A 26,927-nucleotide genomic window follows, 5' to 3' on the forward strand; every position below is an offset into this window, starting at 1 on the left:
AACAAAAATAAGTCTATCCGTCCCAAGATAGATTATTGTGCGCAAAAAAGGAGCTACAAAAGCACAAAACTGTATAAATTTCTTGGCTAGGCCTTGGCCTTGCTTACAAATAACTCATGTCCTTTAGATTAAATACATGGGAATATCGAATTTAAAAAGTAAGTATGACGAAGTGATAAATGTAATGAAAAATGATTTTTCTCATACCAGTTATCTAGGAATCTCTAATTCTGCAAAACCATTTGTTTGAGGCATAGTATTGACAACTCGTGGAGCACAAAGTTCCTCGCAACATCGCTTGAAATATTCCAAAATCGGCGGACACTATGCACCAAATTCAATATATAATAGATATAGCGTCAATGTTGAGCATTGGTTTTGTATGTATTTTCAACTTCTCAGAATTATAGCTGCCTAGGTAATTAGACATATGCCTATGCACTGATTATTATTATTATTATTACTGTTTTCTTCATCAGTGGTTACAGTTTGAGTACGTATCACACGTATAATATAATTACATATATACACAACTTATAGGAAAATCGAGGAAAACGCTGTAGAATATTTAAACCATGGTACAAAAACTGTTAGCATGCTGGTTGAAAAATAAAAAATGATTATTCAAATCATGGTGATGGTTAAGTGTTCGCAAGCGATAGGACCTAATTAAAAATTATCCCCAAAATCACAATCAAGATGTTGTTTACTTGTTTGAAGCAAATCATCTCATATGTCATAAGGGGGAATAGAGCGAGTGCTGGGGGGGAAAAAAAACTAGGTCTATGTGTACCATTAGAATTCGTTATTAAATTACTAATTGCTTTACGTGCAAGTGATTTTCTAAATTCCGATATTCAAAGAGACTTCCGAGCGGGAGAATAACGTTTTGCTCGAATTTTGGTACACATGTCTCATGTTGTTTGTAATTATTACCTAATGCCATTAGCATGTTTAAACACTCTACCACAATGAAACGTGAAGCATACTCAGATAAAAATTCCCACACCTCAATCTATGCCACATACCAAACTATTCGATCTAAAAATTATTATACTAACTATGATCAAGGTAATCAATGAAAACAAAGGGAAAAGAGGCAGGTTACAGGAAGCGACTAGCGTAGGTGCATCTTGCTTTCAGAGTGTGAGGCAGCTCAACCAATCTTACTTAGGTCTTCTGTCATCCTGCTCCTCCATCATATCCTCTGGCTCTTCTAATACCTCATTTTCGTCAATCTGAGCCCATGACTTCAATTCATCTCGTGTTAACGTGGCAATTTTTCTTTCTGAAATCATCAGATTGAACAGTGTCGTATAGTACTGATTCACCCAATTCGGATGTACCCATAATCATTCTGTCAAGAGGCATAACTTTGGGAAATTTCTAAAATAGAAAGACTGTCAAGTTATTAGGTTGTCTCACCTTCTTCTTGTTTCATGTTCTCGACTTCATCTTGGCTCAGAAAGCTGAACACCTTCTCTGAAAGCGTTAAATGAAGGAGCGTTAAAATTTGTGACAGTTATGAATGCGAATCAAAATCGAAGGTAACTTGAAATCTGTGAAATTTTACTCCATTCGTTGTAATGAGTTATTAACGTACATACGTGCATAATGTTACCGAACCAGGAAGTAAAACCTTTAGTCTGCATATTTGAGAACTGTTCTTTCATTCATTTGAGACAGAAGAACTCTCACCTGGTTTTGGAGAAGGTTTCAGGTGCTCCTCCATAGCAGATTCAAATAATCTTTTCCGATCGCTAACGGACATCTTTGTCGAAGCGGGAGGTGGAGATGGCGTTGACGTGGGCTGTATTCAATTAATACTAGCATTGGTAAATAGTCTTGAAGGTTAATACAACGGTATGGTGAAAACTCAGAATTTACAACAAATCTAAGCTCATCGTATGAGAATGTAAAAAAATTTTCAGTCAAAGATTGTAACGTAATGGACTCAAAGTGCAAATATGTTACTTCAGGCTCTAGTGCGGTCAAAATTTAAATTTTACAACCACTCAAGCTTGCGTTGATTTGTCGTTTAAATTAAATAGTTTTTAAAATCCCTGATGGAATGACTAATTAGTGTTGTCGAAAATTGAATGACAGTTGCGTTTCCATGGCTGGTGAAAGGGGATCAAATCGAATAAACATAAATATAATAAATAAATAAAAAATTAATTATTCGAGAAAAGATTCGAATAGTTTATAGGCGGTCACATCAAGTTATTGAATTTTCTAAACACCATTTCGACAATGTAATTCAGGGAGCATATTTTTGATGATATGCAATCCTATTCTTTATAGATGTGGGAAAATGAAAAGAAAAACTCGCTCCAAGTCATTCCTTAATTCTGCATTTGGCTTGGGATCGACATACATGCTGCACTGGTCATGTTAATATCCTATCTTTGCAGTCTCAGTCCGACAGTTTTCATTCAGTCCATTCTAACATTGAAATGTGACACATGTTTCAACCAGTATATTTTCGTGTGAGCAAGGCAATTTTCGTTGTAAACAGTTACCCGTGTTGATGGGCATAGAAGCATTATCGAAGTGCCACTATCTGTTACAAGCGTTACAAATCACATTCAAGTGGTAACAGTTTCGAATCAATTCAATCATCAATGATAATATGTAAAGACATCGGTATAATTTTATATATATATTTTTGTTAGTTTTTACGAGCACTTACTACTTGTATATATATGTATAGGGTAATGATCAATAATAATCATGCAAGTAGGACCCACCTCAACCTGAGATTTCCAGTGTACAGAGCGTGCAATCTGCGGTAATTCTCTGGAGGGAGGAGGACGAGAAGGAATGATTTCTTCAATGTACCCAGGGCTGGTCAGTGGCGTCGGGGGAAGTCTAGTGGGGCGTGAGCGATGATTGTCAAAAGGGTCATTAATAGAAAATCGTTTTTGGGGAACAGCTTCTTCGGGAGACAAACTTGGTTCAAGCGTGGATAATGGACGCTGCTGAATTCGGAATTTTGGAGGCTGAATGTAAGGTACTGATGAATCAATAAATGTTGTTTTGACTGATGATAATGCTACATTACAGTGTGGGAGTAACTCATCCCCCGTGGTTTCTGTAGTTTTAGAACGCATTGGAAGTGTTGCTGAAGTAACAGTACATTTAGATCTACTGGGTGCTGTTCCGGAGTAGGGGGAGGGTAGGGTTTGCATTGCAGAGTGAAAATCATGGTTTGTGATTTGGGTATAGGGAGTGGAATGAGTAGAAGAGGTTGGAGGAATCGACAAGACTACACCATCCACAGATGTTCCTGCAGCGGCTTCTTTGCCAATTAACTAAGTAAATGAAATCAAATATTAGATATTAGTAAAATTGTTAGTTAAAAGGAATGTAAGAAAAGTTAGAAAAATATTTGTATGATTCATTCACTCATCATTCACGCATTGGAATATTTTATTTGCATTCAACAGCTACAGATTTACTACTGGTACTACGATCCGAAGCTGAAACGAAAATAGCGACATCGAACGATCGCAAGTTCACATTATATACTTTTTTGAACAAATAAATGTATTGTTACTAAAACGAAATGCATCTAAATTGAAGAACAGAGACATAAAGTTGATTGCCTTATACAATAGAGTGAGATTTATTCATTTGTCATATTAGTTATTGCCAATGATATTTTAAAACAGTGTTAAAAAGTACCGAAATAATAAGATGATAGCGGTATCAAAGACAATGGTTCCTCCAGAAAATACTTTTAAGCAACACAAGTATGATTTACGCGTCTTTGTCATCTGCGTTCCGTACTTGAAGTAATTGTTTCTGTGACAGTACTGAAAAAATTCCAAACAGTACAAAATACTTGTAAACCATACTTTAATCACATAAAATGTCGTGTACACCATGGAGGCAAACTATTTTTACACCTCACGCAAAATTCGTCTTCAGCTCACCTATGTCTCAAACTGCAAATTTACACTCAACGTAAAAAGACTTATTTTGCCTCCTTTATACACAATTTACTAATATTTGGAAAAAGGGAAGAAGATTCAATTATCTTCTAGTTTTGCGAATCACTAAATTTGTTTGAAGAACTCTCCTTTTCAATACGATTAATTATTATTGTCTTTTCCACTAGTTATAAGTTAACATATCTCGTGTATAATTTTTTCGAAATGTGATAACAAAAAAAGGTGTTATTTCTAAATTAACTTTTCACTACTGAACTTGTACGAAATTCCAGAGATTTTATGATCAAAAATAAAGTGTTGAAAATAAAAGCTGACAATGACTGTAAAATATAATTTTAACTTAAGAATGTTGCCTAGCCGGATGGTAGTTTAGACCACCTAATTTTCTCGTGGCTAGTCAATTGAATTGATGTCGAAATATGGATCTGTGTTATGGCTCTAGCGAAATCTTGTAGAATAATTCTCCCTCGCTCATAATGTGAGTTAACTATATGCTAAATTCGCACCATTTTCCTGTCAACATTGAGATAATATTAGCATATTTGGTCAAAGCCATAATGCAGAGTTGATCTTCACTATTGAGCAAATGAGATTACAGAATATAAAGTAGTTGCATAGTCTAGTGCCACGGAAACTAAACAATATCCATAAGTTACAAATTGGTCAGATTAGCGGTTTCTGCAGGATAATTTTTGATATTCACGGTAAAGAAGATTAATTTATTTTTAGTAAAATGTTACCCTGAAATGGATGTCTTGTACTTCACGTTAAGCAAACTAAGGCATATTATCGCAATTAACAATACACCTATGTACTAAATTGTTGTATATTTTTATACAAAATTATGAGAAACGCAGTGACTGTACGGCAAGAAAAAGTAACGTCAATACAAGAATAATTCCCACATTTAGGAAAAAAACGCTGTAATCCTTAGTGTTTAGTTCTTAAACAACAGCAGGGCCTACTTATCAAACCTCGTGGTATAATACAAATCGCAATCCAAGTGCTATAACACGTAAACCTTTGGCTGCCAACTTTAGGCAAGGCCACACTGTATCTGTTCGTAAACATCAATATAACTCGTAAGCTCAAACAGCTGAAACTATTTGCAGCCTTGGTCAGAAGGAAAATTTTCTTTTATCAGTTCTAAGGACACGAGTCACCTTCAATCCCGTCATTCTGGTTGTTAATCAAAGAACATCCCAAGTTTAAAGCCAGTGAATCAGGGACCGAGATTAGCATAATTGCTAGAGTTGTTGCATAATAACAATTTGGTAAACTTGGATCATACTGTTGAAACAGTGTAGAAGCTAGTTTTACCGTTACATTCTGTATAGTTGAAAAATGGGCACCTTAAGTTGAATAAGTTCTGTAATTTCGTGTTTACCATTTCGCACTGATCAGCTTATTTTTCCGGTATAACTATCAGCCTGGGGATGGTGCCTGACATTACCAAAAATCAGGATGCGTCTTTGCGTGGTTCTCACTTTGGCGGTTGAGTGACCCATGCCCTTAAGGCTGTGTTCAAAAATTAGCTGCTAGTGCCATTAGCAGTATCGCACCTCTGCTGTACCATTGAATTGACGGCATGCCTTGCCTCCATTCCAGTGAGTTCAGAATACTGGGAGGTCATTTCGGAACACACACTTGTCAAACTTAGCGAATTGAAATAGCATTCCTATCCATACATACTTAACGATTCTTCAACATGCTCGGTAACACTTTCATAATTACTATTTCATTACTGTAATTGACAGTAGAAAATCTACCATGACTTAAGTAATGTGTTTGCTGAAGCGATGCTTGGCCTCTCATATTGTTAAGTCTACCAAACAATACCACATTGCGTATAGGTTCGATATTGTAGGTACATCATTTAAATTTTGCATCACACCCTTCCACTTTTTTTTGTCAACACATTCGTAAAATTTTTCTCAAAATTATTTTGTTTTTCTACCCTACCTATCTTATGTCAACTGAGGATACTTTGGATGCTCCTTTTAAAAGCAGCGCTGAGCTCAAAGTCTATAATAATTTACGGATAATTAGTATATTGGATCTTGATTGTGTACTCAAGAGCCTACAAAAAAAAAGTTGTTGACAACTTTTAGGCAAGATCTAATTTAGGTCATTGATCTGAATATATAGCTATAAAAACTATATATAATCATCAAGGTTAAATGGTCTGAAAGCATCTTGTTTTCATGTTCTCATGAGAATGGATTCCCATTGAAATTTAAGAAAAGTAAAAAACCCGTAGAAATAGATGACATCTGATCAATGGCGAATTAGACCAAGCGATAGAGAATTTTGCGTGACAAAAATAGTATCTGGATACCGCTTGTACCATTACACGAAAGACAGTCCGTACTTATATTCAGCCATGTTTTGGACATGCAAGTATCATTCATTAAATTTTTTTTTTTCAGTTTTTTTTTAAATTTAGTAGTAAAACTAAAAAAAAAACACGATTTTTGGCTCTTAAATTTTTATAAAAAATGAATAAATGATAGTTGCGTCTCCAAAACATGGCAGAATATGAGTACGGACTGTCGTTCATGTAATGGCACAAGCGGTATCCAGATACTATTTTTGACACAGAATCACTCTTTTTCTGCTCTATTGCTTGGTCTATATCTGTAGTGTTAGGCCATTGAGTACCTTCTTTATCGAAAGATTGAGCATCGCGCCACTTTTCTTAGATGAATCCTATACTTTGATTAAAAATACTAAACACACCTTTCAGATTGAATTATAAATATTTATCAGATGGAACTTTAACTTTAACATCAACATCATTTTATTTTATATTTAAATAAATAATATCTTTATGTATAATGACGAACATATACATATATCTATATGCATATTATACACATATACGGAGTGGGTCATGTCAAATTCCAATAATGGGAGAGGCTTAGTTGGTCAGTAGGCGCCGCGGTGACATTGAAGCAAGCCACCACTCTTTGTTGTTGTTGCGAATCATTTCGATTCTAGTTGAACAACGATATAAAATCATCAAAACCTAACACTGGTTTAAAATATTGATGTTGCTTCAATGCAGTCATCTGATTGGCTGCGGAATGGCGCCTACTATCCAATTTATCTCCTCCTGTTCTCAGAGCTTGAAGTAGCCGCATATATATATGTACGCATGTGTGTTGTGCATGTGTAATCATCTGGTCCATTAGATTTACATAAACATATAACATTTATAGAAAATTTATAGATATACAGCACATTGATTTATATATTCTAATAGTGATATGAATTTATATAATAACATAATCATCAGGTAAAGCATCGCATTTTCCAGACACAAAATGTACCACGTGTTTTGGTCACCAATATATATAATATAAACTTACATGTTCCAATGAAACAGGAGTGATAAAGTCTGTTAGTAACTTTTCTTTCTTGGATTCAAAATAAAACACTACCATGTCCGGTTATATCAAATTATAATTCATAATTCGTAAATATATGTATATCAAACGAGGATTGCAGCTTCATGTAATTTTCAATCGACATTGTAGCAACTCACGAAGGATAACACGTTTATCCAGTCACCTGCTCGTGTTTGGAAAATGTTACGTTACCTGCCTGAGGCTCCATGACGTTACATCAAAATTTGCATAAAACGCAGATTGAAAAGTTAACGACGGTTTCAGAATTTATCCTAAGCTTTCAAAATTTAGAGTCGAAAATAATTTAATCGCGAATATGTACCCAACTGTGATTTTTGCCCTCACGTGCTGGCATACCTAATATTTCACCGCTGTTCTTTAATAACGCAACGAGAATTCTAATATCAACCAAATAAATTGCAATAAGACCAAATTATTGTTCGTAGCGTGACTTTAAATCTTGGTTTGACACATTGCACGTTATATGAACATGTTCCAAAATGATTGGCAAAATATATCATCCACCTGGACTTTGGATAACAATTTTCTTCTGTTAAGTACAAATTGTCCATTTTACACAGTTTCAAATTCGAGCTATGATTTCTAATGAAACAGCGATGTATTTTTTCGCATGAATCATTTTCGATAATAACTGGGTATATGTACACTTGACGAATTACAAAATTCAACTAGGTTCGTACTACCTAATCAAAATATATAAATACTAAGACATACTCTTTCGTACTAAATTTCCTCTGTAGAAATGTTAATGCTTTTCAAGCTTAACTCTAATATTCCCTTCAAATACCTTCTATGTGACTAATTTAAAACTACCTTCTCGGTAGTGCGTTCTCAATCATTTTCACACGACGTCTGCTTTCTATTTCGCACAAAATTTGTTCGGAGTTTATACGTTATAATTCTTATTGAGCCTTGCTATAGTACAGACGACAATGTTATTACAATTTTTTCGATACAAATGGTGTATTTTTGTAGCGTACTCAATGTAGGTTGACTTTTTACATAATATTTTGATATATACAGTTCCTTCTTCCAAATTTAAAAATTATATAATATGTGTGAAGTTATACTGACTTTGCCATTTGCATAGTTGTTAGGTTCAAGAATGTTTATTTCAACAAGTCGTACCAACATTGTAATTATAGCTGCAACGCCACACGAAGAATTCCAGTTTTATTATACTCGAAGTATCGAACAACCATTTACGGATTCACTGTATTTTCAAAGTTATGACACATGTAAATCCAGCCGAGTGAATTTTACAGGCTAAATTTTAAATTGGAGTGTGTCGAAAGTAAAGTTATGATCAAACTATTCCTGTTGACAATTTGTTTGCTGCCAAGCGTTCCTTACTCAGTAATAACTGACTGCTGGGAAAGATGTCTAATGGCCAAAATTTAATTGTAAGCTCGCCAATGACTAACGTGTTGCTTCTGTGCCTACATTTAAATTCTCCTCGCGAATATTTTGCCAACGTTTTTTACGTTGATAGAAACTCTCTATCTTTTTCATTGTCAAAGATCAGTAAAAAGATATCAACTGATTGTTGACGTATTAGCCTTTCGAGGAGGGACCTCCATAATCATTTATATATATAGCCGTTGGCTATTGACCCAAACATGGGCGGTACTTGATTTTTCTTTTCTGCTTCCATGTATTGTACATATATGCTTAATGTAAGTAATCTTATTCACTTTAATTGTTGGGAGGGAATGTTGTTTCTCTCTTTTTTCCTTACTCCTATAATTTACGTTTATTTTATAGCTATTGATTAGAACGAATTTTATTTGTTTTTTGGAAATAAAAAAACAAATACAGCCCTTGAAGGGTTGAAAGGTCGGCAAACATTTGACGACTTTTTACATACATTCGACACTGGAACCGTTTTAGCCAAACGTTTTTAAAGGCTTTAGTCAAATTCGCAGCTGTCCTATGCCTTTACGTTGCAATCGCAATTATTCGAGGGTAAAAAATTATTCCTCTGCTACAAATTCGAAGCAATACTTTGCATTATCAAGAATTACAATTGAATAACCGACTTCTGTACAAGTACGAACTTGCATTCCTGATATGGGTATAGATTATAAAAACCATGATGAACACCGAGAACTAATGATTGTATGAAGTTATAGGAAATACATAATTATGACGAGGAAGATATCACACTTTGCCAATAGTTTATCTTACTTCACAAAATAAACACATCATTTCTTCGGCGTCAGTAATTAACGTTGTACGACGAGCCGCTTATAAGCTTAATGGCAGTTTAGATAACAGACAGAATAACAAGGTATTATTCAACAATAATATAGGTGTGAGAATGTAATAACGGCAACCTGTGCTTATATCATTACATCATTATATAATTTATAATTATTTATGGCACATTAGTCCGCAGGGCAGACGCAGGGAAAGCGGGAAGAGGATGGATAGCTTGTTCTTGTTATAGGGCTGCCATAGATGTGCTATCGCCTTCCGTTGTCTGCAAATATGTCAACTCTTTTTGTTTGCTCTAAAGAGCATGCCGGACATCGATAGTACTTATCATGCGCGATTTAAGCATATCGATTAGTAAAGAACTGACACTAAACATTATGCAATGACACGTAATAACGCTAAATTGCCAAAGTAATAATGTTGAACGGTGTATATGGGCACGGGAAAGAAACAGACAATTTCAATCATGCTATAACAATATACAGTAGAGTTTGTCTAGCAATGGTAAATAATGTGAACGGGTATGCAAACCATCAGGAAATAGAACATTACTAATTGCAAATTAACGGAATAGCAAAATAACAGCAGGATTTTCTGGAACTTTTAACGGTGCAACTTTGGTACGGGCATTCACGTGTCCGGAATTAGAACTACACTGAAACTTCCCAATAACGGACACCTTTGGGACTAAAAATTCAGAACAATGTTAACGTGTAAATTATGCTACTAAAGATGTTTAGATTGTCCGTTGTAAAGAGGAATCCGTTATTGGGAGGTGGCCGTTAAAATAAGTTTTATGGTAGTCAAATCCACAAGTTTAATTTCGGTAATTAAAGACTCTATAAAGGTAATAAGGTGAAGTGAAGATGTGGCCAAGTGTAAAAACAGCTTTGAACCGGATAGCACAATTTTTATGAAAATAGAAAAAAAATACCCATACTGATGGATACATAACTGACTGAATTAAAAATATCTGTACAGTTGACTTTAATAGGGATATTATTCTTTTTGTCCAATAAAAATAAATTGAATACATGTAGAAGTTTGGTAAAAATTTTGCAAAAAAATTTCATCAGCTTTGCTTCGTAAGTAATTATCGATAATTGAAATTAGGCTGCTAAATCTCCAGCCCCAAATTGCGATAATCTCTATAATGAAACAATTCAAGGGCATAGTACAGAAAAAAGTATACGTGCATTTTTGTTAATGTTTAGAAATCAATCTTTCAAGTTATGAGTTTAAACAGGTAGCTAGCTCATATTGTATTTATCTCGAAGTTTCAAATTGTGTCAGATGTACACATTTTTCAATGCAACTCCTCTAATTATTATGCGCATAAAATAGTAATGTATGCCCTGCGATAGTCCACTTATCGGCATCTGACAAACTTGCAACAGTTCACATCCCCAACCAACTGAACTGTTCAAATACATGTATAGTAAAACCTTGTGTGCAAGTTTTTCACTTGTACATTTTTTCACATTTATACATTAAGCCCCCATGATGCTAACACTTTACGGACAATGTAAAAAAGTTTCACCTGTATGTTATTGGTTTTTATGTTTTTCGCAATTTCAAGTAATCTTTTCTGGTCCCTAGCGCATTTTTTTTAATCTGAACGTTTTTTACGCATGATTTTTCAGTCGAGACTTTTTTAATGCTTTATGTGCCTATTGGTATATTTTTGAATCAACAGAAATACATAAAGTCAAATTTATTGTAGAAGCTACAGTCGAAATGTGATAATTCAAGATCAGAGTGAAATAATAGCAAATCCTACTATATTTATATCAGTGCGGTCCAATGGTAGCTGTGTTTGAATTATAATTCATATCGCATTTGTTTTGATTTTTTTGGTGAAACTCAAACAAAACTTTTAGTGTTTAACTACGCTTATTCAAGTCGGTATACCATCTTTCTACCGTAGGTTCTGCAATACATTTTTCTCCGTATATTAGTACAAATTTGAAAACTCAACGAAGTACGTATGAAACTAACGACCAATGAATTTGATGATTCATGAAGATTTCATGAATTTGATTAACCAAGGTGAACTTCAATTTATAATTTGATTTGCCTGAAATTAAAACTCATCACAAAATTCCATAAGGCGAGTGCGTTTCAGCCAGTTTCAATTAATTATGTTCTATATGTGTCCAGATATTATTTTAAATAACGTCAACAAGTAGGGTTTTTCAAAAAGCTTCTTGTAGCACGATTTTCATCGCAAAAAATCTCACGAAACTCCGTAATTATCAAAGGAGCGTAGGGGACAAAAGTTGCTATCGAAATTACAATCTAACAAGTTATCACCTAATTGTGCCAATAATTTGTAATTGACCATTAGTTTTAAGCCACAAAAATTTGTGTGAAAATTGTCAAATTATCATTGCCCTGAGTTATTGCACGGACTATTACAGGGCCTGACTATAGTAATTTCCGAAACATATTTAAATAATCAAACTTATGTATTGAAAGGGACTAATCACGAGAAATATTTAAAAAACGGTAATAAATGAACCTTGATAACATGGGAATATGGTGAATTGAGTAGCACTTGGAAGACTGTGATAGAATGATAGCTACAGGTTTAATCATAACTGGGTACCCAAGGTGGGGTTTGTGATTACAATTTTCACATTAAAATAATGTATACAGCTCATGTATCCCATCAAAGTCGACGGTTATAACGACGCATATAAATCCAAATCTGATTCTGCTCCAATATTCAATTATTGGTGATAGTCATCAAGTTTATTGAAATAAAATAATATCCTTCACAAAAGATCACAACCAAGCACACCTTGTCTAACGCGCATTCTACTATTTATTCGGTTCAATTAGATGACCACCAGGGATTATAACATTTTTCTCCTAATGACACCACGTGCAGAAAAGAATTAATATGGGAAATATATATAATGATGCCAGCAGATATTGGGGTTTAGTATTTTATGCTATTTCCTTTGCAGCATGCATTCCTAATCATGCCGTCCACATGCACAAGTGCACAAGCATTCCAGATTTTCCTGTGCAATACACTTTGCACGCTATGTGTTATAGAAAAGAAGATTACTTACAGTGGAGTTCTGGGGTGCTAAGGTATGTTTGGTCATGACAATAGTAGTCGTTTTCAGGTCTTTTGTACCACCAGGAGACTTGGGAGGTACATGCATATCGACCGGACTGTTTGGTTTGTTCACCAGAGATTCTGCTGCCCTTACAACATCTAACACCTGTCAATAGTAGCTCCACGTTAGATTCTGATATCGATGGTTGAACAATCAACATGCGAACAATGATAAAAAAAAAAACAGATTGATACCTAATATGGTACCGGACAAGAGCTAATTGGTTTGTTGGAGGATTCGCATAAGGTCCAACAATCGAGTTTTAAGAAAAAAAAGTACCTTTTCTTGCGTAGATTTTTCTCTGTACTCCATCATAGCTCGTTCTCGTTCTTCTTGTTCCCAGGCAACCAATTCAGCTTTCATTTCCTGCTCTTGCCGCATTGTAGCTGTATCCTCATCGTCACGATCCAAACTGGAAACACTCTGTGACAAAGACTTTACCTCGTCGGTTGTAGAATCCTTGTATTCTCGAGATCCTCGTGACTCTTTAGAATCCCTCCCTTTAGACGTATACAGTGCTTGCTCCAAGTCGTTTTTGTCGTATCCTTTACAGACCACCAAAGTTATCGTATTTCCTGAGCATCGGAGAATATTAACTGCTTCTTGATGCGTCGCGCCCAATAAGGACGTGCCGTTAACTTCCAATAACCTCATTCCAACCTGGTTAAAATATTAATCCGTACAGAAGATTCATAGTATCAAGAGGACATTTTATTACGCGGTTTTAATTATATTTTCAAATCACCTTCAACCTGCTATCCCTTTTGGCCGCACCTCCAGAATTGATTTTTGAAATGAAAACGCCTTCGTCAGTATGATCTAAGGGATTACCACGTTGCCCTCTTAATCCTCCTTTTATGTGCATCCCAAGTTTTTCTCCTGGCTCTTTGATTATTGTTAATTCCTGGAAAAATGACCAGAGTGCTTAAATGCAAATTGAGAGTAGAAGAAAATGATGAGCAAACCTCGACCAAACACAGTAAATTATCACCATTTGTCAACAGATACAACTTGAAGATAGATATTGTCCGTGGTACAAGCAATACCAATTATTAATGAATTCAAGGTGCATAGCGGACTTGTTGAAGAAGGTTCTCCGTCTAGTCCAGATTTTTCGGACCCAAAAAATGGTTTAGCCCTGACCAATTATGCAGTCATAATTGAAAAAATGTCAAAGCGTACGTACATGAGTGAGTCATATAATTGGGTTAAATAACGAACTCTTAAAATGTTGTGAAATGTACATGTTGTTTAAAGGTAGTGTACCTCGTGTTGTTTACGATAAATGGCACGAATGTATCTCCATACTCGAACATTATGGATGGAAAGAAGTTCATACGCATAATATTACGAAATTTTTTAATAATTAATATTACTTTCTTTAGTATGTGAATTATGAACAAATTAAGAAACAAACTGAATTTTTTATTTCAAGCTAGAAAAATCGTAACGGTCCCCGACTTCTTCCTAACATTTTCATACCCATAAAATTGTCTGACGATTCCCGATTCTTCAAATTTCTCTGACCACTAGAACACTCTGACACCCAAAAGATTTAATAGTAATAATTTGGTTCGAATTTTAGAATCTGATGTTATGATGTATCTACAATTCGAGCAACAGAATGTCGAATTAACAAAGTGTTGAAGCAGTACGATAATTATTAGTGAGTTGTTTAAAATTTTACGGCAAGTACACATCATGCGAATAATTTGGCATATGTTCCATACAATAATGATGTAACAGAAAAATGGCGGAACATTCAACACATCTCAGTTCACTTTACTTACTGTTACTGGAATGTACTCTATTTCGACCAGCTTGTGAAATAAATGATATAATGTGACATACATATAATAAGAAAGCTGATACGAAAGATTGAAGAAAAGTTGACGTTATACAATCTGGTGATGACAGTTGACAAAAGTGTAGATCGTTGGAACAATGAAGTCGAATTTTGTTGGACAATCTTTTTCTCTGACAATAAAAAATTATGTGTGGTGTTTGCAGGTACATAGTGAAGGAAAAGATTGATCCAAGCTCAAATAATATGTTAAAAAAGACAACTCTTGGCAAGCATCAAGTTATGCAAATAAAAACGATCTGCTTGCTATAGAGACCAGTTTCGACATACAAGCATAGCTCTTTTCAACAAAGCAACTTGGCGCATAGCACTTTTTGAATATTGTCCTTCGTCGTATCTTTAGGCACAATACACAACTAGTCTGGTTTTATTATCATAAGTGGCAATTCAAAAACGATCGTAGTCGCATATAGTATAGATATGTATATCACTTACTTGGTAACTATCTGGCAATGGATCGTGTCGGATGGTGAGTGTAATGAAATCACCAGGCCGCAGAAGTTCCATCACAGCTTCCTGGTGAGTAGCTTTTGTTACGTCTGTCCCATTTACTTTTAATATTCTATCACCCATTCTCAGCTTTCCAGAATTCGCAGCTATGCCATCAGGTACAACCTGAGAATTATCGTAACACATGTTTCAATAAATCATACAGTAGAAAGGAATGATTAATTGAAATTTTAAGCAGCTATTGACTAACGATGGGATAAATTCCCACGAAGGAATGCAAAAATGATTACGAATCGTCATCACATAGATGAGAATATGTCAATGTTTAGCGAGTGCTATCTTTCAATAACTTACGTGAGATATAAAAATTCCAGGCTCCTTAACTCCAAATGGTATACACGAATGGTCTGTTCCGCCAATAATACTGAATCCAAGAGATCCTTCCTTTACCAGCACGACATCCTAAACAGTTCTTTCTTAGTCAAGTACGTTAGATCGATGGCAGTTATTCGTATTGTTATGTACACAAACAGGATTGATACATGTTTGACAGGGTTGTCGGCAAACTACTAAACAAGTCGATTTTGAACACAGTGGTGGCCAATTCTGGGATTAGGTACGGAAGGCGAGGATCAAAAGTTGCAGTAATTGAGGAATTCAGTGTAATAGGCAAAGGCTTTGACTTCGAAAAGAGACAAGCATCAGCGAGGAAAGTCTTCTCAGGGCTGAATCACTCACCATCTCCAATCACCCAAATTGTTCACAGACCCTACAAGTTGCTAGCCAAAAAATTGAGTTAAAATTTAATTAATGACAGAAGCAAATGCGAACATTCATAACGTTGTACACATAGATGGATAAACTATTTTTAAAAATAGCATATATTGTGAGAATATAGACATCTGAGGCGAAAAACGTCTTTATTCGGTAAATGAAACAGCCCCTGATGAATTCGAAATGGGTAATTAATATAGACTGGAAGCATCCCTTTCCTAAGTATTCTGAAGATAGGTAAAAGTATAGGGAGTAAATGAGCAATGCTACGATTTAATTTCAATATTGTAGAGCATAGTTCTGAATAGGGCAACATTACTCGTGTCTATAAATTATAAGTGATAAAAGATAGGATCGTCACTGCCGATAGTCTTATACAACGCAATTAAAATATTTGACGTTAATTTGGGTCCATCTTATAAATGTGCTAATAACCTGAATCTGTAGATGGCAAGAAATGGTGTTGTAAATTGAGGTACAGTTCAATGTAATTAGTTACAGAATAACTGATCGTGTAATGACTGATTGACAGAATCACCATTCCGAATGGGAATAACATTACAAAGAATATTCATATATTTCGAGATGCCGAAAAGATGCTTATTCCAAAAGGAGACCCTCAAACCGACTAACAACCGATTTTCATGGACCGTTATGAAATGGTCACTAAGTTATAGCAAATTAGTATCGTACTACCTACAGTGAACCAAGCAATATTACTGTTACATTAATTCGTACAGGGATATAGAGATATCTTGCGAATTCTATCATAAAATGCAAACTGAAATTGAAAATGTTGAAGCAGCCAAATACACGGTGTTGGATATTCGCTAAAACTGAAAAAATTGCTGAAGCATAATGAAAGAAAAACATTACTGCTAAACTAAAAGAGAGATAGAGTTGAAAACGCAGTTTCCAAACTACTATCCACTAAGGCTACAGTTCAGTAAGGTTCAGTTATAGAAACCTGGCTCGTTGCTGAAACATTAGAATTTATTACCGCATTATAGGGCCCCTGGTAGGTCTCGACAATTTCAATATACTTTATGTAACTGCACCTAGAACCATGTAAATCCATATGCCTCTATCGTACTGCAAGAATTGCTATAACCTCGTCAAATGTATGTAATTCTGGGGATCTCCTTGCGAGAAATTGAATTGGCCTTGCCTGCCTTACAGCATTTATCAATGACAGACATTGGGGTTTAATATCTGATATGCTTTTTGCAGCAGTAGTTTCGTGTGAGTTTTCATTTTTGAACAAAATCTGATAATTCTTAGATAATACAATAACACTTACCTACTTTCATACCAGAATATAGGCCTCTAAGTTTCGATGGATTGAGCATCGACCCATACAATCATCAAAAATGATTTACAGTTAATGAAATATAATAATATCAATATATGAAATATTTTCTTTTCAATATCTTTCTACGGTTACAACAAAGGTCTAAATACAACCATTTCTACACAAGGTATCTGAATCTATGGAATTATATCATAATTCTCACCTAGCTGGTGAAAAAGTGATGGAGACACAATTAATAATCCAATTTACAAGTATCGGTGCCCAATAATATTTTGCATAAGCATAGTAATTATGTCGAAAGTTAGAATACGTAATTTGTTGACAAACTACTGTAACCATAATACTGTCGTTAAAGCTGATGGATTACGAAAATACAGAGTCTCTTAGTTTACCCACCTCCCATATAACAAAGACGTGAGTGTGTGTTCGGTCGTTGTCACTTGCGATAGAGGGAGAAGGTCGTTAAGACATGCATCAAGCAAGGCTGTATTAGCAGGCCTTGGTACTAACAAGGTTTCACTGTTATTCCAATACTAAGTTTTACCAATATTATAGGTTGATTAATTTCTGACCAGTGTAGTGCTTGCCAAGTCTCTACACCTTGTCGGTATCGACACATTAATCTATTCTTGAAAGTAATCAACTCGTAAAACAGACACTTTCCATCCCCCTAAATAAAGATCTATGTAAAACTAAGTACTCATTGAATAAAAGATAAAATTATTCAATGATGATTAAAAAATTACCAAGCCGTGAATGCCTGCTCTTTGCAGTAGTACATTTCTCAAAACAAGGCTTTCCTTGAATGTTCCTTTTTTCCCTACGGATATTTAATTCTTGAAATTGTTGCATGAACTGGAAATTTGAAAACTATACAAATGAGATTGTATCACCTCAACTTACAAGAAAAAAAAAATCGAACACTTATGCAGCTGTATTATTCGTACCACAAGCACAAAAAGTTGCGAATCTGCGACACAATTATCAAAATTGAATGAGAACTAATTACGTTTCAATGAATTTTTTTCACCACGAATAAAATTAAAGGCTAATCCGTAACCAATTTAAAGCACAAAAAAACTATTATGCAGTGAGGTCTATGTAATTCTAATGTATGTCACCTATTTTTATGTAAAACACCATAGTAACATGCATGTGTTGGATTTTGTCTTTAATCTTCCCAAAATTGTACAAATGAAGGTTTTGCATGCATTAAAATGCTTGACAAAGGAGCCGGTGTAAAAGCTGAAGTCAATCTTCGTTACTATTGTGTATTGTATACCGTTGTAACATACGTGAAATCAGAAGTACCAAGCGTCATATCCTTTTGATCCCATCATCAATTTAATTAATATGTGATCATTCCTTAGTAACATGTAGGGGACCATTATTTGAAAAATTGATTCAATAAATATTGTAGAACGCTGGCGATCACCAACTCTTAAAAATTGCTGCAAAAATTCCCACACTATCGCCGATCTTCCTGATATTTTCATTTCTTTCTTGACTTTCACAATTGTATTAGTGTATTGAAGTACTATGAACTACTATAAGTTTCATTTGCATATGAGAAATAGAACAAGAACTTATATCGTCAACGGTTTGTGTTAGACCGGCGTTAAAATCATATGAAGTGTGCCTTGCGGGATTGTGACTCATACAATTATATCATACACAGAAGTAGTAAGTGCATCTGCTATGGAGATAATGTGAAAACTGCATGCTGTGAGCAAAGAGGCACATACCTCAATGATGACTGGGTGAACCAGCTCGTTGTCGGTGACTCTAGTGACCACTGTTTCAGTAAGGGTGCTCTTTGTGATGGTCTCAGTAACTTTGCCAATGGTGGTTGGCGCCGGGGGGAAGTTAATATCCCTTGGGAGATTATCGGGTTGCTTGATAGTCACTGTGACGACAGGGCCCTGGTGGGAGTCTGGTGAGGGCGAGGATGTCGGAGGTCGTAGGAAATGAGCAGGGATCATGGCCTGAAATTCCTCGTTGGTGATTGGCTTCGGTACCTGTATATCCTCCTGTGGTGAAGCCGGCCTTGATTCTCGCTCTACAGATGGCGCGGGAACAGCAACGGATGCTGTTTGAGAAACGCTATGCCGCGGAGCTGGCTGTGGTTGTGGTTGTGACTGTGGGTGTGGCTGGTTTACGTTATTAGCGCCAGACAACATTGCTGGTGTGGAATTTCTGAGAGGATTCACAGTTTCGGTAATTCCATTGACTTTAGAAGCTCCGTTCACAACCTCAGCGTTGGTAGGAGGAGGCGTTTTAGACGTTGGGCTTTGCGTCAAGTTTTTATCCGCGTCCATAGAGCGGCGATACCCTGCATATCCCGGCCTATTCGCCATATAACTGTTGGCATTGTAAAGTCCCGTGTACGGGCGCGGTGTTCCGATGACTCGTGGAGATTTTTCTGACGGGGTCAACGGATTAGTAGGATTCGCCTGAGATAAGGGTATTTCGCGTTCAACTACTAGTCTAACGAATCTCTCCAGACCAGTAAGCATGCCTACAGCTTGTTCGTGCTTGGCACCGGTCATTTCGACTCCATTTATCTGCAAATTGAAATTTGTTCGTCAATTTCCACTCCACTTTATCATATATGGTTTCATTTTACGACTAAAAATAATTTGAAGAGATGAAATCAAATTTTACCGATATAACTTTGTCTCCAACCATCAATTTTCCATCCTTTTGTGCAACGCCTCCATCAGTAATTCTCGAGATGTATATTGCCTGCAAGAATCACCAGTGACATGTTAATGTTTAGCGAATTTAATCACGTTCCGACCAAGGCCTCGGAGTTTATGGATGCAATGTACGACTTACATCGGTATTATCTTTGAAAGGTGGAGAGCTTTTGCCACCAGCAATACTAAATCCCAGACCATTTTGGTCCCGAATGAGCGTAGTGTGCACTAATACAGTCATCATAGGCTCGCTGCTTGCTCTGGCATTTGGAATTGGATCAGGTATTTTTTTTATCTGCAAAAAATTTCAAAAGATCATTGATATCCAAATGCTTGGCATAATGTTTTAAACCGCAACAACAAGTTTCACTTTACACGAAATCAATCAAGTTGAAATAAGGATAATCCATAACACGAGAGATAATTTTACCTTCGGAGTATCGTGAGGTGTAAATTGGTTCTCTCCATTTTCAAGATGATGCGAGAGAGTAGACGATACATAAGATGTTGCACTAGGGGCTCGGCTAGTGCTCAAACTTGAACACACCGAATCTTTCCTTATTGACGTCTACAACAACACGAGGAATTAATAAAATATTATGTGTAAATAGAAGGATATCAAGATCCAAATATGTGATTTATATTTCATGTCCAAAGACCTAAAATTATTCTCTCACTGACAGCTGAGATTTAACTCAGTCACTTCCGACAAATTACAAGCTGTCAATGAAGTAATCCACTCACATGTTTGTATGCACATTGCAGCAAGTCAATGTATTAAGCACATGTGAATTACATACCTGCTCTGATGATGGAATTATTCTGGTGACCTCTCTGAGAACAACTAACACAAGAACACGGCCACACGCTTTTAAAACTTCCACAGCATCATAGTGATCCACGTTAACGACTGACACTCCATTAACAGCAATTACTTTATCTCCCACTCGGAGTCCAGCTAGTTCAGCGGGTCCTCCTGTAATATAATTATCATTGGGTGCTGCATCATCGGGTAAATTTCCAAATACATAAATAATTAATAAACTGTAGAGTTAACAGAGTTCCAAAAAACAAGGTAATTTTACCGAGAAGATCTCGTGAAAGGGACCCTTACAATCTACCAGCGGTGACTCCATGCATTGCATCAAGCACTGCCAGTTGACTCCTGTTTGAGTGTGACAGGTATGTTTCGCAAGGTCCTCTCAGTAGAAGGATACATTTCATTTTTTGGTAAATTTGACCATGATGTTAGAAAGTCTTGAAAGATGTGAGTTTAGTACAAATATGAATTAAGTTTACCCTCTGTTACTCGTGAAATAAAAATTCCTTCATCGTCCCCCTTGAACGGGGTTGATCCTATACCACCAGCTATGGATAGGCCAAGACCTCCTGTTGTTCTTTCTATGTGAATCTCATATTGTTCTTCACGCACTTCTATCGATGGCTCTGCATCTGATACTGTATCTGTAATAAGATCAATTCAGTAATTTTTGTGTGAGCCTAGCACATAACACGTAGATTTCTATACTTCTAATCGTAAGTTATCACATGTCACACAAATTTAAACCATAATAGGAATATTTCGTCAAATCAAGATTGTAAATGGAAACGCAAGGAAGTAAAATAATAATAGCAAGAATGAAAAAACTTTACTGCAGTATCAGTGATCAGATTTGATAATATTATCTATGTAAATTGTAAATGATATGATTCCTTAAGATTCTCTAAGAATTTTACAATCTAGAGGCCTATTGGGCCAAAAAAATAGACTATGCGAAAACTACTGGATCCACAGGAAATGTCTGACATAATAAATTGAGATGGTGCAAATAATTTTCCCGTGCATGTGTAGAAAATTTTAATTACGTTTCTTCTTTTTCTTCAGTGTAAAAACTTTGTATCTTCGAGGCATATTAATGACTCGATAGTCCCAACTTTAAAACTTAACAACCACTCCTACAAATTAATAGCCAGAACCACTACACTATTGTCAGCGTTTCTTGCTAAATAGCCTACGCTCGTGCAGTGAAAGGAACGTAGTACGCTATTTTAAAGATGGATTAATCAGAGCTGATAAGGTTGTACACTGGCAGCTGATATGATATCACGCACCCCCCACCCATCATAAAAAAGGTGTACACAACACAGAATTATGTGAGTCCAAGATGAGATAACATTACGATTTCAGAGAAAGAGATAATTCACGAACATCTTGTCATGCCTCTTAGGATTAAGAAATGAACCCAAGAGTGCTGAAAGATATTCTCACTCACAAGACTATTGATACAGTTGTACAAATTGATATCTAAGAAAAAATTGTAAATAAAATTTCTATTAAATATGAAATATGCATGCATTATTCATAACATACCTGGACAGTGTTGGTCGTCTGTGGTGTCCATTGGAGGTAAGGGTGTAACTGGAAGCTCATCACCTTTTTTCAATAATGCCTGATTGGACATACATTTATCTTTAGTAGTTGAATGACACTTTTAATGACCGAGCTGATGATTAATTCATTAATTAAGTAAAGGCAAGACTATGAATATCGATGGCCATACAAAATCTAACAGCTGACATCAAGTACCAAGCTGATGACGAGCTTACCTGTGCGATAATGGAAGCAACTTTGTCCTTATCGATTAACGTGTGAATTCGTTTATTTTTCAAATGATGGGGGGTATCTCGCCGATGCAGCCTGTTAGGTCTGCCTACTTCTCCCATACTTTCGTCGTTATTTGACCCTTCTGTTACTGAAAATTCAACGTGCCTTTGTACGTCTTCCTCGTCGGAATCGTCTTTAATTTTAGCATCGGGCAGCAGTCTCTCTATTTCTGCATCCTATACAATAGTTTAAAATAATTTAATGGCTGATTTTTTTGTATATTCAGATAATCTCTTTCTGACACAAATAAAGAAGTCCGTGATAATTTTGGCGAACAAATTCTCGCTTCAAAGATAGTAGCAGTCGTAAGAATGTCGTGTATTGCCATTCACCTGCAAGGTATTCTGGTCGGAAGGCTGTTGGGGCGGGACAGGCGATTGTTCGTTTGGTATAGGAACATCGCGAATGTCATCCAACGCTTCCAAAGCGGACACACTGTGTCCGAACTTGTCGACTTCAACGAAATTCTGTAAAGGCTGATTTTCCTGTTCAGCAGTTATAAAATTTTCCAATTCTGTACCTTTTGTTTGTTCCTCTGATTCTATTTTATCCAAACCAAAAGTTTGGGAAACATCCTAGTTGACAGAGAAATGAAGAATATTGAATTGCTGGTATGAAAAAATTTGTTACACTATCAACGATAGGTATAATCAATTTGCTTGTTTGCATTGGGTGTCAAGTTTTCTGTACAACCTGCTCCTCAGTTGATCCTGAGCGGCTTTCATTTTTGCCTTTACCAAACAGCTTGTGAGCCTTAGCCTTCAATTCCTTAGGATGAGGCGTGTTCTGACGTACAAATGGTGTCTGAAAAAAAGAATACAACTTCATTATTATAAAAAATGTACAACGAACATTTGCGAAAGCACGTAACAATATATTATAGAAAAGCCATAGCTGAGCCTTCAAGTGTAGAAGAATATTGCCCAAATTACACCACCGGCATTTTATTCAAAAAAGACGAAAAAAAAAAAAAAAAAACATCACACGCAACAGACATCTCTGGGCTTTTCCATCGGGTAGACCTGATACTTATAGTATGAAATGTATGTATATAAATGAAATACATGGTTCTTTTAGAGATTTGCCAGTCAGATATGGGATTTAGCGGAACATTTCATCATATCTTTTGTAATGTCATGTTTGTAAACAGATTGCACATGAGTTTCAAGTCTCTAGTTTGTATTTAGTATACGTATAATTAAACATGAAGTGTCATTGGAGCGCCAATTGTGTAACTCAAGAAACTATTCGAAAATCTTACTAGTTGCAAAGCTAACGAAACTTGTTCATAAACCATACTAAATGTTGTTCAAGTAATTCGAACAGTTAAATCTGCTTGTCAAAAGTTTCAAAACAATACATGAAGAGCCGTCATTTTGTGAAAACGACAAGTGGAGTGCAACATATTATTAAAACTCTGAAAAGCGGTGTGATATAGGCAACCCTCCCCTAAGCGAAATGTGAATAAAAATGAGACCTATTCAAAATACAATGGGGCCTCGTTAGGAGGTATCCAACTTAAACACAACTGACCGCAGTGCGGACCCAACCTAGCGTTCTCCTTCTACCACAGGATGCCTCACTCATACCAAGAACAAGGTCCGCCCAAGCGAGTCGTCGAGGAGTGAGGGATTCTCTCTATAGCAGGTCCTCCTGGGACAGCGGTGTTACAACAAGGCCCGATTGTGATTAGATACAGAAATTTGAAAAAATGATAGATAGAAGTAAGAAATGATATTCGTATACAACACAGTTTTGAATAAAGTAGATATTTGCATGTGTTGATAATTCTGTGGGTACAGCGAATGTGTCAGACTATTTCTTCTGCTCACCGATAGTTCTTCAAGGTGAAAATATGTGAATTGTACCAGATGTAAGTGGTGATCACGAGTAATACATCGAGTCTGTGAAATATCATATTTTGAATATTTTTGTAATATTTCGACGTATGTGAAAAGTATGAGTTTCTTTGCGTCAGGGTAAGAAATCACAGTTTACAGTTCCAGTGAATGTTGTACGTGTACGCAATCCCAATGCAGTGTAGAGTTACTGAAGAACAACTGCAGGAATTTGAATACAAATATAACCCTCTCTTGTAAGAACAACAGGATATTTGATAGCGAAAATACAATGATGAAAAAGACAAACAAGAATACGTTATTTTCTGTTTATTGAACTCGAATAATTTAGTTTTTAGTTTTAAGAAACACAAACTCCGTTTAGGAAGTCAATCGAAGTATGAAGATGGAGTGAAGGTTAAAATTGAAGGCTTCCACTACGACTTGGAGAAAAACTGAACTTGAAATGATTTCTTCTTGATTATAGCAGTCTTTAATGATTCACTGTAGCATGGTTAATCAATTTCAACCACTTCAAAGCAGATAACGCATTAAGGTTCTATTCAATCTTTAATACAAGAATAATGCTGTTCAAATTCGTTGCTTTGTCGCAATATTCATGAAACTTTAGTGCGATATCTTTGTAAAAATTAATAATCATAATAATGATGATGGATAGTTGTAGAGTAAATTCTTTTTAGTTACAGAAAAGAGAAACAAAACATAGTTCAGCCCCTCCTCAAGCAATATTGCGATAATATAAGTAGTCGATAACACTAGAAGACATTTCTGAGAATTCTTTTATCGAAAGTTTATGATTGAATTATGATTGAAAAAATTTGACAGTTGTTTATACGTATCGCCGATGATTACATTTACTCAGGCTGTAAGACTAGATATGTTGTTAAGTAAAATTTCAAATAATATAAGTGTTTCATTTGACATAAGTAACAGTTTTCAGATTCAGTCAAAATTTAAATAATATATTTACTAGAGAATATATGCACATGTATATTATATTTGGTTCCACAGTATGCCAAGTGTATTAAAAAGATTGATGATAAAATCATAGATTTGCAGGCACTACAAATAATAGACAGTCCTCCTGATTGACATTGCAGTTACATTTATCAAATGAACAGACTGACCAAGTCGAAACACTATTCAATAAAGATAAACAATAAAAATTGTGAAAACATATTTAAAAAATTTAAACGGAAAACGTATGTCAAGATACAAAGTAACGTGTGCATAGTGATGTACCTTTACTTGGTATATAAAACTACAAAGTACGAAAAAAGAGAATATTCATCATAGATTTCTGCAAGTCGTTTAAAATGTAAAAAATAATTATTTGATCCCTTACATACCACAATACACTTCCCAGAGTCAGAGCATGCTATAAGAATCAGTCTGTTGTAGGCAAAAAATCACCTTCATAGCCTGAACTAAAAATGAAAAGGAAAAGGTAGGGTCAGCACGTGTTGAGCTCACCTCCTTGTCAGTCTCTGGTGCTTCGTCTGTAAACTTGACGGAATGTGTACGTGAAGCCTCCCTTTCTTGCCAACCCTCGTCATCGCTGCTTCCCACTTCTCTCATTTCTTCTCCTACAATCGTATCTCGGATCCCGGTCAACGTACTTAACCTTCCTGTATCTGAAAAAGTCATACATACCATGAGAGATTCGAAAAAAAATAATCACAACAAAAATTATTTCAAATGTAAGATACACCAAACATTCGATTGTAGAAATCATGAAAAATTTCTACTATAAGAATCCAAAATAACTTACCATGTTGATTTTCGGGATGATATTCAAGTTGTGGCAAAAGAAAACATGTGAGTACTTCCTGTTCCGTTTCGTCATCAATGTCTGTCTGGAATGTCAGCATTGGCTGAGCCTGGTTTTCACTTAACCAAACTGCTTTTAAGTTTAAATTGATCAACGAGTATGGCAAGTACTGCAATCTGAAAAATAATATTATAAGTAGCTGATTGGTGATTTCAGCAGGAATCTACATTTTCGTCAAATTTTTCATAATTTACTACGTACTTCACAAAGTAAGTAGACGTTATGTTAAAAAATAACTGAAGAGGTTGAATGCTATTACCTGTTACCGGACACGTCCAAGACATGGAGAGCTGTACATTTACCGACTTCATTCGGAAGATATTGCAATTTATTATCACGCAAGGAGAGGACGCCCAACTTCAGTAAATTGCCTGTTATCAAAAAAGTGGTAATTTTTAAAATTTGAGCCAAAAAATATTGCAAATGTATCCCTTAAAATTATAAATATAAGAACCTTAAGTAGTATTTACTTACCAATTTCTGTAGGAAGAAACTGAAGGCTGTTTCGATCCACATTCAAATTATTTAGGTTTAGTAGGTTTCCAATAGACGGCGGCAACTCCAAGAGGAAATTTTCCGTTAAAATAAGCTCCTGGAGATTTTCACAACTGAAACAATTAGAAGCGGTTGTATAATTTCTGGTACATTGAATTCTTTTGCAAATATCAGGCGCAGGTATCCAGTAATGCTCAGGTCTGTGTAACATATATTTTATTGCATATATGATATTGTCAGAGT

The 26,927-nt window shown here is 35.6% G+C and overlaps 1 protein-coding gene across 10 annotated transcripts in view; it reads right to left on the reverse strand.

Annotated features, from left to right (window-relative positions):
- Nucleotides 1–26,927, reverse strand: part of LOC124188125 (protein lap4-like) — a 36,048-nt gene that overhangs the window by 4,607 nt on the left and 4,514 nt on the right. For 5 of the 10 annotated variants that reach the window (XR_006872239.1, XR_006872240.1, XM_046580521.1 and 2 more), the window contains 25 exons: nucleotides 26,664–26,797; nucleotides 26,449–26,560; nucleotides 26,130–26,305; nucleotides 25,832–25,992; nucleotides 24,332–24,403; nucleotides 23,193–23,303; nucleotides 22,832–23,074; nucleotides 22,442–22,675; nucleotides 22,206–22,284; nucleotides 21,134–21,298; nucleotides 20,635–20,810; nucleotides 20,265–20,402; nucleotides 19,974–20,129; nucleotides 19,800–19,880; nucleotides 18,881–19,699; nucleotides 15,404–15,511; nucleotides 15,035–15,214; nucleotides 14,526–14,555; nucleotides 13,481–13,639; nucleotides 13,015–13,395; nucleotides 12,685–12,840; nucleotides 2,751–3,314; nucleotides 1,699–1,810; nucleotides 1,426–1,482; nucleotides 1,171–1,288 (listed from right to left, as the gene is read on the reverse strand). Coding sequence is in view for 8 of the 10 variants with exons in the window: in XM_046580521.1 (XP_046436477.1) it covers nucleotides 1,171–1,288; nucleotides 1,426–1,482; nucleotides 1,699–1,810; nucleotides 2,751–3,314; nucleotides 12,685–12,840; nucleotides 13,015–13,395; nucleotides 13,481–13,639; nucleotides 14,526–14,555; nucleotides 15,035–15,214; nucleotides 15,404–15,511; nucleotides 18,881–19,699; nucleotides 19,800–19,880; nucleotides 19,974–20,129; nucleotides 20,265–20,402; nucleotides 20,635–20,810; nucleotides 21,134–21,298; nucleotides 22,206–22,284; nucleotides 22,442–22,675; nucleotides 22,832–23,074; nucleotides 23,193–23,303; nucleotides 24,332–24,403; nucleotides 25,832–25,992; nucleotides 26,130–26,305; nucleotides 26,449–26,560; nucleotides 26,664–26,797 (4,722 nt within the window). In the remaining 2 variants the exon portion in view is untranslated. The remainder of the gene's footprint in view (nucleotides 1–1,170; nucleotides 1,289–1,425; nucleotides 1,483–1,698; nucleotides 1,811–2,750; nucleotides 3,315–12,684; nucleotides 12,841–13,014; nucleotides 13,396–13,480; nucleotides 13,640–14,525; nucleotides 14,556–15,034; nucleotides 15,215–15,403; nucleotides 15,512–18,880; nucleotides 19,700–19,799; nucleotides 19,881–19,973; nucleotides 20,130–20,264; nucleotides 20,403–20,634; nucleotides 20,811–21,133; nucleotides 21,299–22,205; nucleotides 22,285–22,441; nucleotides 22,676–22,831; nucleotides 23,075–23,192; nucleotides 23,304–24,331; nucleotides 24,404–25,831; nucleotides 25,993–26,129; nucleotides 26,306–26,448; nucleotides 26,561–26,663; nucleotides 26,798–26,927) is intronic. The other 5 variants (XM_046580522.1, XM_046580520.1, XM_046580519.1 and 2 more) reach the window with 5 other exon arrangements.

This window comes from Neodiprion fabricii, chromosome 1 (genome assembly GCF_021155785.1).
Source record: "Neodiprion fabricii isolate iyNeoFabr1 chromosome 1, iyNeoFabr1.1, whole genome shotgun sequence".
NCBI lineage: Eukaryota > Metazoa > Arthropoda > Insecta > Hymenoptera > Diprionidae > Neodiprion > Neodiprion fabricii.